This window comes from Manacus candei, unplaced genomic scaffold, assembly GCF_025592945.1.
Source record: "Manacus candei isolate 608988 ecotype Guabito, Panama unplaced genomic scaffold, ASM2559294v1 h1tg000003l, whole genome shotgun sequence".
Lineage (NCBI taxonomy): Eukaryota > Metazoa > Chordata > Aves > Passeriformes > Pipridae > Manacus > Manacus candei.
The window spans coordinates 11,700,893-11,716,114 of NW_026138051.1; the positions used below are offsets into that span (position 1 = coordinate 11,700,893).

Below are 15,222 nucleotides of genomic sequence, written 5' to 3' on the forward strand. Positions count from 1 at the left end.
GCTCACAGTCAATGAACTCTGTTTCCAAATTCTCCAAACAGAATATTAAACTACCCATGCTTTGATTTACATTATTAATACAAAAGATGAGGAATGGATACTGACTTAGTCCCTCTGATATCTGGCTCCCTTTCCCAAGGCTGATCAAACAGTCAGGTTAAGACAACAGAAGAAAGGACCCAAGCTGACTTACCTCCACTTTCAGGAGTGCGCAGCCTTTCAAGAACTCTTGAATATTACTGATGCAATCTGCTTCATTTTTAGGCTCCAGGCAATACTAAAGAAAGAAAACCCACTGAGCTCATTGCATTACCTCCCGTGTCGCCTGTGTGGAGAGGGCCTGCATGAATATTGACATGTGCGTTTTATACTGAATTAGGGAAGCTTCTTCAGGGGGCGGGAGGGGGTGGCAGGCAAGCTGTCGAAGCAGGAAGAAAGCCACTGGAGGAAGTGATGAATACATCGAAATGGTCGGCATCTTGTTTTAAATCTCAACATATGACAGTGCCCTGAAGTGACAGTGGGAAATTGATGACCTTTAACAACACACTGCCCCAAACCATCACGTGTAAACAAAAGATAAGGGGCTGGCAAAACTGATCTTTGCATAATTTAATAAAGGCTCCTGTTTTATAGGGTGGATAACCTGTTGTGGTGGTGTTTTTTTAAATGAAACAGCTTCTCTTTTGTGTTGCCAGTTCCTACCTGTCATTGGACTCCTTTCCTTTTTTTCTCCTGCAGTTTCTTATCATGCTTTTGGACTGCAAATACACACCTCATGAAACTGTAACAGGAGGCACTCACATGGCTTCAGTACCAATGGATTTGCTGGCTTTGGGACAGATCAAACAGCCCGGATGCAAGGGTTATTGTTTATTCCTGCCCTAATCTGCTTCTCCAGTGTATTTCCTGACTAACAAAGCATTTTGCAGTAAGACTTCTGAAAGAGTGAATATATTTACAGTCAAAATTAACGATATTTACGTAAATACAGACAAACTGCATATCCTTCTATTCAAAGCCAAGATATTCTGATCTCTGGTAGGTCCAGTATTTCCTGCCACTGAACGAACACGTGTAACCTGGCCAAGTGCAACCTCATGGGGTTTTTTTTCTGGACGTAGAGACAAAATCAAAGAACTAAATCTACAATCACACTTTACTGTGTTAGAAACTTAAATGTAAAACATTTATCCCCCATGAAGCTCCTCTCACCAAAGGAAACCAGACCCGAAATGCCCAGGGCAGTGTTTCTCTGAGCAGGGCTCTGTCTCAGGGCAGTGAAATGCATTGGAAAGCATTACCTTTTCTGCAGATCCCGGAAGAAGTCGGTTAATGAGTTTACAAAGCACCGTTCCATCTTTCAGAGAAGTTTTCAGGAACTCCTCTGGATCATCTACTATTTTCTTGGGGGAATTTAAGACTCCCAATGAAATAAGCCACGTTACAGTTTGTTCTTCTGGGTTCATGGTGGAGAGTTGTGCCGCTGGCACCGTCCTGTGCAGCAGCGCGCTGGAACCCACATCCGTGATTGCATCTTCCTGCCTCTGCTGCTGCTTGCACTGCTCAAGTGTGAAACTATTTTTTTTTTTTTGGCTCAGCACAGAAACTCACCAAATCTTAGGAACCAGTGGTTCCTCTAAGGTAAGAAACTCTTTTAAAAATAAAATAGTTCTCTGCACTCTGTTAAGAGACAGAGCAAGTAGATTTTTAACTACATTTTCAACATTATTGAGAAGTATTTCATGTGAAATACTTATTGCACCAAAAATATCTCATCTAGTGATGTGGCAGCTGGCACCTATCACCTGGTAAACTTGGTCTGAACTTGGGGTTATTACCCAAAGCAGTTTTGTCAATACTGTAAATAATGAGGTATTCATTGTTAAACCTGAATTCACAGTAATGATGATTTGAAGGAATGTCACACTAACCTTAAATAAACATTTTCAATTTTATGTGGCAGCCCTAGTTATTAAAATTGCCTTTTACAATAATTTTTGATTATCTGGTTTTTAAATTCTGATAATGCACTTTATACACAAATAATGTTTTTTTCAACTATGGTGTACAAGTGCACAGATAATACAAAATGGTTTTCTTGGAAGATTTTAATCTCTCATAACATCTGGACAACTTCAAAAAGATCAGAAATTTAAGTGATCCAAAGCTGAGAATGAAACTTCCCAACTATTTCACTTGTCCTATTAGGATGTCCCTTTCCACCAGCTCTTCAGGATCCATTGTAGGCAGTACCATCAGTTTTCCACCCTGCTCGGGGCAGTACTAACCATCACTACTTATCACAGCAATTCAGAACAGTCCAGTCATCTCAACTGTCCTTTCACCACAACAGATGGAAAATGAAGCAATTCTGCTGACGATGCCAAAGAAGTTGGAACATCATGGATTGAAGCAATCCAACAGGAACAAATTATCCTGGAGACCAGAATTTCTTGGTGACAATGTTCTGAGCCAATTCCTCACCCTGTTACTTGAACAAACTGTCTTCAAGGCATCAGCGTTCCCAAATTGTTTAGGCCTGTGATTTAAAGGGTAGGGAGAAACAGAAGAGCAAAAGGATAAACTGTACACCATGAATGTGCATGGATTTGTCTCTGCTTTCCAGGTGTTATGATTGGTACTGGGACCTACCTAAGGGCCATTTTTAACAGCCACCAGTAAATCAGAACTGCCCTTTCAGAGTTAGACACACTTCTGACCTTTTCTAGGACTTGGGGATGAATTCCAGTTCTCCATTGTGTGGAAATACTCGTTAGCACAAGGCTGCAGCCAGCACAGCATGAACAGTAACACTGGATGTGGCTCATCACAACTCACTGCTCTCTCCTGAGGCACATCTACAACTATCAGTGTGTGCAAAACATTTCAAAATTATGACTAATTGCAACTTTAGTTGTTTTTTCTTTTTCCAGTTCTGATGAGCACTACTGTTTTCAATGTTTTAGTGTTTTGCAAAATGGAGACATACAGTTTCAGTTTTCATAGTTTCTTTTTCCAAATCCGTAGTAGACAAGGTAACTGCTAACGCTCACTGAGCAGCTGGGGACAAGCATTTTGATATGGAAGACACTTCAATCACCTCATCAGAACACAGCAGCTTCTTATGTAAAGAGCAAGAGAGATACTTCCAACACTCAGAAAACTGCACACCGGGTTCATACCTGAACACCCAAGTACCTCACCCACCCCTCCTCTAAAGCAAACCTTTTGTGTTGATGGGCAGGTTTAGTCTCAAGACTGTTTCACATTCAGCTATCGCAGATGTTAGTGGTTGCAACCACAATTAAATGAAAATACTTCCCACACCTTGAACACTAACCAACTGCTTAAAAGACCTGCAGATAGGCATATTCAGACAGCCCCAAAATTTATGGGGTTTGTGATTAGCCACCTGAAGACCAACCTTCCATCTTCTATAAAGAACTCATCTAAATACATTGCAGCTTGTTCACTGACTTCCACAATGAAATTAATTGTGGCAAACCCAGAGTATGAAGGTAAAGCGACTCGGGAAGGAACAGTGCCTGGTCTGGTCTTTGGGAAGGCTTCAACTTTGGTTATTTGCTGACAGGGACAAATCAGTGAATTGTCAATCATCTCTTGCAAAGTCAACTTAGTTATGTAATTTGCAGCCTGATTTACACCAGTGATGACTAAACAGCACAGTTATTTATAAGGCAAAAATAAAAGGGGGCATGTGTCCTATAGCCAATTACCAAGCAACTCTGACAGTTCACACATCAGAACAGCACAGCAACGGGACCAAGTTAAGAACAACAGTCACACATTCAGAACCCATTTTGAGGGGTTCTCCTCAAAGTCACTCACATTTATGTAATTCCCCCTTTTTTCCCAGCACAGAGAGAAAACGCCCAGCACAAAGACCATCACTGGAGTTATCTGTGTGCAGCACAATCTACTGATACATCTCAACTCGTGGCTTTCAGTGATAAAGTTTGACATGCATCACTAATTTAAATCAGGGGCACATCCTCATTATTTAGCATTTGAAGCAGGTATTATTTTTTTTACGATAGCTGCCATGTTGGCATTACATTTTACATAGGATGATCCACCTCAGCATAAACAACAGCATCCAGACTATAAGCTACTGCTGAAATAAGAGTCTCTTAACAGTACAGCATGTTATTCTTTCTTGCAGAAAAGACACAGAGACCACTTTAGAGCAATAATCCTCCAAGATGGAACCCTCAGAATCTTTTCCACCATAAGTCTCTGAGCAATACATATTTTATTTTTTTTTTACTTTAGCAAAAAAAGCAAAACTGATGCTGGGTTTTTTTTTAAACAGTAAATTTATTAGCCCTGGCAAGTACTGCAATTCTACCCATCTCCCACGTACTTGCAGACTTATTCCTAGAATCTGCAGCCCATAACTGAAGTATAAAGTGATATCCTCATCCCAAAACCCAAAGACTTAGATCTGTAGACAACATATGCATGCTTTTTCTTCTTTAGCTACACGTTATGAACTGAGTATTTCTTAAATGAGATCACTTCATGTCTATCATGAAAGTCAGTATAAACTTTATTATCAGTGATTGTTTTAAGTACTTCAGTCGATCTGAAGTTAAGAGTTTTCTACGTGAAGCACCAGTGCCTGAGCATTCTTCTCACATACACTGGCACATCAACATGTATCCAAGATAAAAACACATCAAAACCTAGGCAAAGTTTTGAAGAAAGCACCTACTTGCAAGGGATGCAGTGCTGTCTGGAGTACATACACCACACTAATTATTCTGGGGATTTATCACTAACATTGCCTCAGTACATCAACACTTCCTTCCTCTCATCTAGAAGGCCTGGACAGAACTGTTAATGTAATAATATAGAACTTCTAATGGTTTCTTGGTGAAGAAGCACTTGTAACACTTTAGTCCTCTGTGTTTTAGAGGACCAAGACTAATTTCTGTACAGCTTGCTCTTTTTTCAGCATTACATGGCAAGCACACGTGTGAAGGGAACCCGAGTACGTCTCTGCTGCAGAACGTACTGCCGTGTGTGCGCTGACCAGCCCGTGGGCTCCCTCTGGACTCTGGGATGATGTCAGCTATGGCACACAGCAGTTGGCTTCCACCAGAATTTTTCTGTATATCCAAGAGATTAGTAGTGCTACTTTCAAAGGCAACTCCTGAATGCTAACACAACCCTCTAGAACCAATGGTGGGCAACACCACACTCAAAATCCAGGCTGTAGCAGTTGTGTTTTGTTATCCTTCCATTTTCCAACGCATATCCACTGCTGCACTGCCACCTTCTAGTCAGCGTAACTGAAAAAAGGAAACACAAGTTAGTCTCCTCTTGAGAGGCCAGGAGACAAAAAAGCTAAATCATTTTAAAATTATTTTTATATACACAATGAATTCATTTGGTTTGTATTCTATCTGTCCCAAGAATATGAAAGTACATCAACAGCCATCTCACACCTACAGTTTTAAACCATTCCAGAGATGCCTGAAGTCTAATACAATCCAAAGACCTCTGCAGAGATCAATTCCTGATCCAAAATTATACTCAGTATAACTGCTCACCCTGCACATTTAACCAGACTGATTAAATATCTATACTGACACCTCTTATTAAAAATTCATATTTTCATGGTCTGTTCTTGCAAAAATTCATAGACTAAGTACTCTCTGCATATGATTTGAAGTGCATTTGTAAATGTTTTTGCTCAGCTGCACTTAAATGGGACCCCTTTTTGCAGATGAGAAGTCTCTCACTGCCATTCCTGACTGGTCAGCTTATAAAGCCTACTTAAACCTCCCCCTGTAAACTTCAAACAGAAGTTAAAAATATTAATTAGACATGAAGATGTTCCATCCAAACCTACAAACACAATCTTTCTTCCAGCTACTACACTGCTGTAATATTTACCTTATGCACTGGCACAGGCACCACTCATCTCTGCCATCATCACAAATGAACCAGCATTATTCCAGTGGTATCTTCTGGAAGTTATCACCCTGCAACTAAGAGAAGATATAATAAACTGAGAAAAATACATTTTACAGTACATGTCAACATATAATGTTTCCCCCCATTTCAAAAGATGACAAAAGTTTGGGTTTGCAGATTAGTCTGTTGCAAGTTTTACTACTTCTTTCTTTAAGTGGTGGAAGGTTCACTGGCTTGGAATGGACTGGGATGGTTTAGAGATAAGTTGCATGGCTTATGGATTCTCACTCCTTTTCAGTGGTGCACTGCCATGTTAAATCCATAAGTTGAATGACAAAATTTACTGAGGACTAAACAGTAGTACAAAGGTTTTGGGTTTGTGGTTTGGTGGTTTGTTTTTTTTTTTTAGTTGGAGGTCTTCATGTTTACTATAGTCAAGAGCATCTTTTGAACTTCATGGCTTTACCAGAGCCATAACAACTTGCCACAGGTTCTGCCACATGTACTGGGTATCCCTGCCACACAGTGTCAAACTAAACAGAGTCAGGCATCCAACTAAATGTCAAGTTTGCAATGGCTTGATTCAAACTCCCACTAGTCAAGCTGGTTGTCAATCTAAACCAATTTCTGATTTCACAAGGCTTTAATTTTGCTAGAATACTGTATATGCAGCCTCTTTAAGCATCTTCACTGAAACATACTGGGCACAAAATACCCCCTCCCAACCCTACGTGGCAATATTCTTTCTACAGTGAGCTGCATTACACCTTTAGTTTCAAAATTGGTGCCATAAATGCTTTTATCCAAGAAGAAATGTTGAATTTGGAGAATTTCTAACGCACTGGAGCATTTTTTTTTAAATCTAGACAGCACTTCCACTGCCATGACATGCAGCTTGTCTTACTGTACTAGAGGAAGGTAAATTGGTTTAATTTTGACTTAGACTGAAAAACTAGTTTGCTTTGCTTACCATCTTTGCTGTTTCACAGGCATTTGATGCTTTAAATCAGCTGTGGAATGCTGAAAGATTCACTTGTTTTTAGGAAGCCATAAGCCTTTGAGAAGTTGGAGAGAAAGACTTCTTTGCTTATCTTATTTTCTCCTTTGGAATCAAAGATGTTCCTTTAAAAGTGAAACACTACAGAGTTGCAAAAATTTGAAACAGTATGAGTAAGCATCGTTTTGCAGCTTCTTTGATGGAATTGGTCAATGGTTTGTGGGGTTTGTTTGTTTTTTAAACAGTAGTCTGTAGCTGACTTACATGTACATGACTTATTTGGAAGGGAGATCTTTTTAAACTCCCTATGAAACAGGAGGAAGGCAGAAAATAGTATTATCCACTTGCTTTTTCAGATTAACTGAATGAAATCCTCTTTTCCTTTACACAAGGATCTGAAGGCATTTAGTACTGGGAACACTGTGACTTCAAATTCTAGGCACAACTGAGCTTTGTGTGGAATCATCCCCACCACCCTCCAAATCACAAGCAATACTTTCAGAATGAGATGCTGAATATGTAGAACAATCCATCTCCATGTCAGATGGCTGGATGTTGTGTGGAAGATCTTAAGAACTGCTTTTTCCATTCATGACGAAAATCAGATGGGAAGTGTGGCATTTCAGGGAAACTTTACTTTGAAAATTACAACACTAGTACACAGCTCAAGTTTATACATTTAACATCTGCTTTCTGAAAGAAATGTTAACAATTTTGAAATGAAATTAAACATTGTTTGAACTTTGCTTCACAAAAGCATAAAGTCATGGAGGGGAAAACTTAACAGGCAACAATAAAAAAAGGTTAAAAACAACTTTTCGTTTTAGTAGTCCTCTGGTAGTAAAGATAGAACAACTTCCACGTTTGAGAAGTAATCTGTCTTGGTCCAAAAGTTTAAGAGTGTTTTTAGTATCTGCTTCTGCCTCCACCCCTATCGGATCTGCTTCCGCCACGGCCACCGCCTCTGGGTGCTCCGCGGCTTGAACTACTGTAAGAATCTCGAGGAGGTGGGTAGCCCCTTTCCATGGAGGGGGGGAGACCCCTGTCTTGTCTTCCGACACGATCACGGCCACTTGAGTAGACATCACTTCTGCTGCTTGAGTAACTTTCTCGGCTTCCATATCCATCTCGTGTGCTGCCGTAATCATCATACCGACTGCTTCCACCATATGATGGCGGGGGCCCTCGTGCAGGTGGAGCACTACGTGAGTTACCTGCAGGGTCAATGGTCAGGTAATACGGCAACACCATGAGTTATATAGAACAATTTCAATCTGAATTTACAGAACTGCTGTATTTAAATGTTTACTGCTACTCTTTTGTATGTATTGAGATGTTCTTAATAGAATCTGCCACATTAATGGTACTTAAAGTGGGGACTGCATATCAGGCAGTGAGTGGATTTAAAGATTCTGAAGGAATGAAGACGGTGTTTGTTTATTCAGGCAGGCTCTTTACTGGGATTTCCAGAACAGCTTGTTATTTTAGAGAAGAAACTCAGCCATATTTTCCAGAGACAGTTGTAATTCTGAACTGTAGACTTTGCTTCTTTAGCTTATAGCTTATTTAACAAGATGATCAAATGATAACCAACAACTGCACTTTCACTGTAGGGGAAAAAAAGTGTGCCACTTCCCCCTAAAGCAAGCAACCTAGTAAAAATCAGATTTTATGACACCTGTACAATTACATGATCCTCAAAATGGATTCTTACCATAACTCTCATATGAATCTCTGTAGGAGCCTCCACTTGGATGATCCGAGTAGTCTCTGTCACGTCCACCACCGTATCCATCACGATCACTATAGGAGGAAAGACTACTAAGACTTAGTACAGATCAGTAACAAAACAGTAAGAATAAAGTGACAAGGAGAAAAATCCAACAGTAGGTACCTATATCCCCTGGAGGGGTATTCATCACGTGAACTGGAATGACCATAGTCACGATAAGCATAGTCTCGTGGAGGTGGCGCGTAGTCCCGTGTGTCCCTAGAACTGGGGTAATCTCTGCTTGAATAACTACAAAGAACAAGAACTGACACATTAGCCATGTCACATTGCAAAAGATCAGGAATCAACGTTCTTCTCTGAATAAAAGAAAACCACCCCACCAAAAATAGGAAAAGAATTTACCCATCTTTAGTGCTATAGCCATCATCTCTTGGAGACATGTAGACATCTCTCCGTGATGGCATTGGTTCTCTGCGTGGAGGACCACCATAACCATCTCTTCCACGTGACACAGGAGCTGAAGAGAAGCAGTCCAGATCTTTAAACTTAATTAGCATTTAGTCAGACAAGAGACTCTTGGCAAGTATTAGTAGATTGTTTAGAGCAATTTAAAAGTATCTCTGTAGCCCACATTACAGCACTTTACATTTCTGCTTGTACAGTTTAAAATCAGCACTAAAAGGAGCATACTCAAATCACACCAAGTTGTTCCCAACAGCTACAAAATTATATTGGTATGAAATGAACTAAAAATTAGAAAAATATACCAATCCCACTGTAGGCTGAAGTTAGAATCAATGATTTGCATCAGCTTCTGAAGGAAAACTGGTGCTACAGCTGACCAAGCAACTAATTAAGTCAAAGTCCTTACCTCTTCCTCCCATGCTGCTGCTACGCACTGGTCCCGAAGGTGCCGATCTTTTAGGTGGAGGGCCTCCACTTCGTGGAGGTGGACCTCTCTTCATGGGAAGTGGCCCTCGAGAAGACCCTAGAGGAATAAGCCATGAACCAACTTATTATTTCTGTGATACTCAACTGCATGACCCTAAAGCCTGAACTACAGTAACCTAAGTGCCATTATTACCACTATGTGACCAACAGTAAACCGCTAAAAGTAGATCTCTCAAAGCCTTGTCTTCTAGCCCATACTAAATGCTACTGGCAGAATTGAGAGTCAAGCTTTCCACAGCCTAACTCCTGTCAAGAAATTGTCTTTTAGAACTTATCCAAAAGTCACAGGGTGTGACAGAAGGGGAAAAAAGACAGTTGATATCTGTAATCAGTCACAGCTTAAATACTCAACAAGTTACTGTTCTCAGAAGACAAGAGTCACCTGGGAAGATGTACTAGGTAAGAGCCTACAGAGAGGGAACAGAGGCACTACCGAGTCTGTAGAACCTACTACACAGACTCTGCAAGAGAGAAGTTTCACTATTTCCAGGGTTTTTTTCTGCATTACAGTTTTTACTGTTATACCTCAGGCGCTGCTTGCTTGTTCTTAGAGAGCTTTGTTTTGATACTGAAGTCTGAATCGATAGCTATATCTTAAGGAATATCCAGTATCAAGTAATGTACTATTGTTCCACTTCAGAAAGCTTCAACTCAACACACTATTTTGTAACAACAAACAAGGCTTAGCTGCCCTAACTCCCAATATGATTTAGAATGATCAGCCCTAGAATTTTCTAAGTTCAGTCCTCTTGCTAGTAAGAACAAAAGACAGTTCCCTTTCCCTGGTGGAAGAGAATCACTTTTTCAACTTGAATACCAGAAAGCTTCCTTTCTCATGTGCAAGGCAGGAGTTTTGTTTTTCTTTCATAGGCAAAAGTCAAGTGGAGTGTTAGTTGTAGAAAGGAATCTTCATATTTGAAAGCCTTTTCTTAAGGTGTACTTGCCTAATCAAAAATTTTACTAAACTGCTGAAATCATATTTCATCATTTTAATAAAGAACAAGGAGTGCACTATTTGGCTGTTTGACTTTTTTTTTTTTCCAGTAGGATTATTGTCATCTTCCAATGGGATTGTCTTGTATGTTGTCCAAGTATATAATGAGAGAGGTCAATACATACCCAAGTGACTCCCTCTTGAAGGTGGTCCTCTCGCGCCACTTCCGCCTCTTCCGCCTCTAAGGCCCCTGGGAGGACCTCTGCTTCGGGGAGGGGGTGGCGGCCCACGCCTACCACCACTCTCAAAGGATGGCTTGGTTGCTTGTTCCACTTTAATTGCTTTCCCATCTAATGACTAAAGAAGAAGCTGCTTTACTTACTGCTCAGTCATGTTTGTATTTCTTAAATCAAGCCCCTCTTGCTTCACTATTATAGGGCTTCCATTTTATAAGTTAGAGCAACTCTAGAACTGATTTCAGTCTTCAGTATTAGTACTCAGCAGCATGTTGGGCCTAATTTCAATTTCTACAGTACTTCATTCTTGTTGTATTGATGAAAAAAAAATACAGAGCAGCATCAGAAAGGACTTTCAGTGAAAACACAAGTGTCCAATGATTACGGCAGCCCCACGTCATTTATTCTGTAAACGAAACATGATATATGATCTACAATTTACTTTCAATTGCCACGTACTTTCGTATCAAACTAGGACTGCACCAGTGGTTACAGGATTAAGCTGAACGTAACTTAGCTTCAGTTGGGATTTCTGGCAATGGGGAGGCCGTTTAGTACATTTTCTTGATGTCCTGATAACACGGTGATCACTGACGCATTTAGAAGTAATTTCAGCATCTACACAGCAGACTGAGTATGACAATTCACCCCTTCTTTCTAGTGTTTCAAGTTGGGTTTTCAAACAAGGTGACTGTCACAATTTTACTCTATTACTTGCTTTCCATGTGGTTGGGGTACTTTTGTTTGTGGGTTCTGTTGTGTGGTTGGAGGGCTTTTTTGTAGGACAAAAATGGGAGCTTTTTCTGGAATACAGATCTGCAATAACAGGACATCTGCAGCCTGCTGTTATACCTCGAAGGTGAGCAGGTGGTAACATATGTTGAGTAACTCAATTAATTTCTGTATAATCTTTCAGGCACCACATGTTTGGCAATTATGGTAGAAGTAAGATCACAAGCTCTGCTGAAATTAGGTTACTGCACACCTATCCTGGCAAACGTGGTTTATTTGCCCCTTTTAGCAGTTAAATATTTAACTCTGCCTTAAAAACTAATTAATTATCAGGCAGAAAGTTTTGTTTATTGCACTTCTTTGCTGCAATAAATTAACACAAAGAAATGCTAGTAGTGTCTTAATCTGCACTGATAGTATTTTATTGAAGCACAATATCTTTTTTTGTTCTCCACCAAAATCTAGCCCTCTCTGAAACCATCCACTGTAGTAGCTCATGTATTTTGCCACCACATGTAGTCGTAGCTACTGTTTGAAAAATCTGTGTATATGCACACAGGTCCAACTTGATCCATTTGAGGGAAAAAAATAAGGAATACTAGCAAAATCATATTGGTCCTGTCTTTGACTTAATGAAAATATTTTACTTACAGAAGGTTCCTCAAAAAGCCTTTTGGCATGGCAAGCTGAAACATTTCAGCAGTATTAGTACCTCTAATCACTGGAACTTATCAGTTTGTATCATATTGTTTTGCCATCATAATTCATACTGAGAGATGTCTCATCGTTCAGGATGAGACAGGAACAGTGGGCTTGAAGCCTTAAGCTTTGCCATCATGTCCACTGCCATCCTCAATGTCATAGCACATTCTTGACAGCTTATTTGAAGTTTAGAAAGCAAACACCATCCCCTTCTGCTAGCATGGGTTCTGAAAACCTGCATGCTAGGTTCGAGTTCTTTTTTTTTTTTATGTAGGAGGTACAGTTTTACTTATTTCTCCTCCTATTCTCTTCTGCCTTGCACTTATGCATCTGACTTAGGCAAAAGATAGGTTTCTTTGCAGACTGCTTTACACAAGCAGTTTTAAAAGGTATGCCTTAGGTCCAGAAAGACCTTTCATTAGGTCCAAGAATAATTTTTCTGTTAACCAGAAGTTGTCAAAGTTTGTCCTATTTTAAAGCAGAGGGGACAACATTTTACAGGTTCTTAGCTCAAAGGCAAAAGGTCTTATCTCACCAAACAGATAAAACACAGTCCATCTCAAAATATGGGATTTTTTTCAATGAGCTGAAAGCAACAGCTGTCAACATGAACACTTATTAATTCCTGTTTAGAACCCTCATTCAGAGTGTTACAGTAGCATTTTTAGTATTATATGAGCACCAGAAAGTTGAGTCACCTTGGTGCTAAAACACATGAAAAATAATTTAAGATACAAATCATTTAAGGACAGTAATAGATTGGCAATCAAAATCTCCTATATGTGGCATGAACAATCTGTACAGCTTTGTAAGGTGAGCCAAGGAACCTTAACCAAACACAATTAGAGAACTGTCCTGTAAACTGTTCCACATTCCAACAGAAAAGATGAATGAAATTTGTAAAATTTTGGCAGTGGGGCAGAAATCAAAGTATTTCCAAAAATTTGGATGAAACTGGACCTAACACCACACAGGGTTTTCTTTCCTCTCCAATGGATCATTTCATTGTGATGCTGCAGTGACTCCACCATTTCCACATGTTCCTTGATGCCACAGAGTGGGTTTCCTTTCACCATATATATTCAAGAACTGAAGATCATCTCTTATCAGGCTAAGCTTCTACATTGTAAATCACTTCTTCTCCAAAGGAAAAGGAAAGTCTGTCCAATTAAAGGAAGACAACCTTCTGTAGTGCTGAGTACACGTTACACTGTTTGGACTGCAGTATTTGTTCCATCCTTTTAACAAGACCAGCTGGCTTGACAGGTCTGCACTAGAATTAAGTCTTTGGCTTGTCCTGCAGCTTTCCCTTAAGGTCATATCCTCTCTTTACTTATCCATTTCTTCCTAAGGATTTTAAATCAGAAGACTGTGAGGAACAGCCTACTGCACCAAATGACTTGGGAGTATCCAGCACACTTGTGTCCAGGTAAGCACACGCATTTCATGACATCAGGATGCAGACTGCCACGAATTAAGCTTCTTCTTAAAGAAGGCAGATAATCTGCTGTGATAAAGTACTTGTAGATTTCTTCTGTGCTGCTCAGACATGCTAACATTGATCCAATTCTGCAGACAAAGTAGTTGAAGTGAAAAATCTCCATCACACCTCCAAAATAATTCCACTGATCTTTTTCAGCAGGACTGAAATGAATTCTCGACAAGCAAGCTTTGACTAGTCTATGCTTGTCCCAATTGGGAATGAAACACAATCTCCTTCCTTTCCCCCCACCCGGATAGGTGCAAAATGCTGCCTATACAATTTTCATGAACACTTGCAAAGTAAAAAAAAAATCAAATGCCAATTCACTCTTGCAGAATCTATTGAGTCAGTCTCTTCGATTGGCTACAACTTTGAATTCCCCTGGGATGACAGATTGAGCACGCAGAACGCTTTCCCCAGGCTGGACAGGTCATCTAATTCCTTATAGACTGCTTGAACTGCAGTCTGCACAGGGCTTCTACTGCTGCTTCTTAAGTGCCTGAAATCCTCAAGACTGTTCCAATCCATCCTTTCCAAATGACCAGAAAAACTTCAAGTTGTGATGTATGACAATGATCTCTTCCCACAGCAGGCCTCAAACACTACTCCTCCTCAAACTTTGAATGCAGAGTCTTTTTAGATTACAAGCAGTATCTGTTGTCCAGAAGGCTTTCTGAAGATGAGTGTGAGAGACGGAGAGACCACCTCATGAACATCTTTCATATCCATGGCCAAAGCAAGCCGGACCAGGGGACATTCTAGGCCACATGCCAATTGAGAATGTTTTTTCATACATTATTTGCTGTTCAAACTTCATGCAGATGAAGATACTTCTAGATTTATAGTGTTGAAAACAAAACCACAAGAACCATGATCCACCAGGCAGTCCTTTGCAGCATTTCTTGACAGTGATGCAGATGGTGCGTTCCAGAACAAGCAGACATTACCTCAGCCACAAACACTGTCTCATTTAGCTACTTTGCTAAGCATTACTTCCCCGAATGTTTCCAACGTGACCAAACACATGGCACAACATTCAAGAGGTAGAACAGTTGGTGATTATTTTCAAAGGGATTTTCATTTGCAAGCTGCACTCCACAGACACTTAGGATTAGTGACTGAATTCCTTTCAGTCTGACAATTACCTATTGGTGCTTGAAGTTACCTTACGTGAGGATTCGAGGTAATAACTATTTCAGAGGAAATTAAGTGTCTGAACACAGCAGTAAACAAGTCTTGAGAATTGCAGCAAAGTACATGACGGAGAAATAAATTCAATAAAAGGAGCACCTTTAAGGATGTTTAGAAAGAACATTATCTGAATTTGTTACTCTCTGCCTTGACAAAAACTACTAACTTGTTTAAAAAGGAAGCAAGTCTTTAAGGAAAGTAACACTGTCATGAGGTTGTCCTAAAGCACCCAGAAACACCAGTACATGAAGCAGAAAGCCTGCTATAACTCAAACCAAAGAAATTTTACTATTTGTGTTCACCATGAACACTACAAGC

At 40.0% G+C, this 15,222-nt stretch overlaps 2 protein-coding genes across 7 annotated transcripts in view; both read right to left on the reverse strand.

Moving 5' to 3' along the window:
- ARHGEF6 (Rac/Cdc42 guanine nucleotide exchange factor 6) overlaps positions 1–1,765 on the reverse strand; it is a 40,815-nt gene extending 39,050 nt beyond the window's left edge. Inside the window, exons 1-2 of one of the 2 annotated variants that reach the window (XM_051792582.1) lie at positions 1,305–1,765; positions 194–277 (exon numbers count right to left, since the gene is read on the reverse strand). In XM_051792582.1, the coding sequence (XP_051648542.1) occupies positions 194–277; positions 1,305–1,469 (249 nt within the window). In that variant the 5' untranslated portion in view covers positions 1,470–1,765. The remainder of the gene's footprint in view (positions 1–193; positions 278–1,304) is intronic. The other variant, XM_051792589.1, reaches the window with a different exon arrangement.
- A 5,793-nt stretch (positions 1,766–7,558) lies between these two features.
- RBMX (RNA binding motif protein X-linked) overlaps positions 7,559–15,222 on the reverse strand; it is a 159,326-nt gene continuing 151,662 nt past the window's right edge. For 2 of the 5 annotated variants that reach the window (XM_051792643.1, XM_051792642.1), the window contains exons 4-9: positions 10,746–10,917; positions 9,547–9,663; positions 9,078–9,213; positions 8,838–8,963; positions 8,658–8,761; positions 7,559–8,157 (exon numbers count right to left, since the gene is read on the reverse strand). In XM_051792643.1, coding sequence (XP_051648603.1) covers positions 7,850–8,157; positions 8,658–8,761; positions 8,838–8,963; positions 9,078–9,213; positions 9,547–9,663; positions 10,746–10,917 — 963 coding nt within the window. In that variant the 3' untranslated portion in view covers positions 7,559–7,849. The remainder of the gene's footprint in view (positions 8,158–8,657; positions 8,762–8,837; positions 8,964–9,077; positions 9,214–9,546; positions 9,664–10,745; positions 10,918–15,222) is intronic. The other 3 variants (XM_051792664.1, XM_051792658.1, XM_051792652.1) reach the window with 3 other exon arrangements.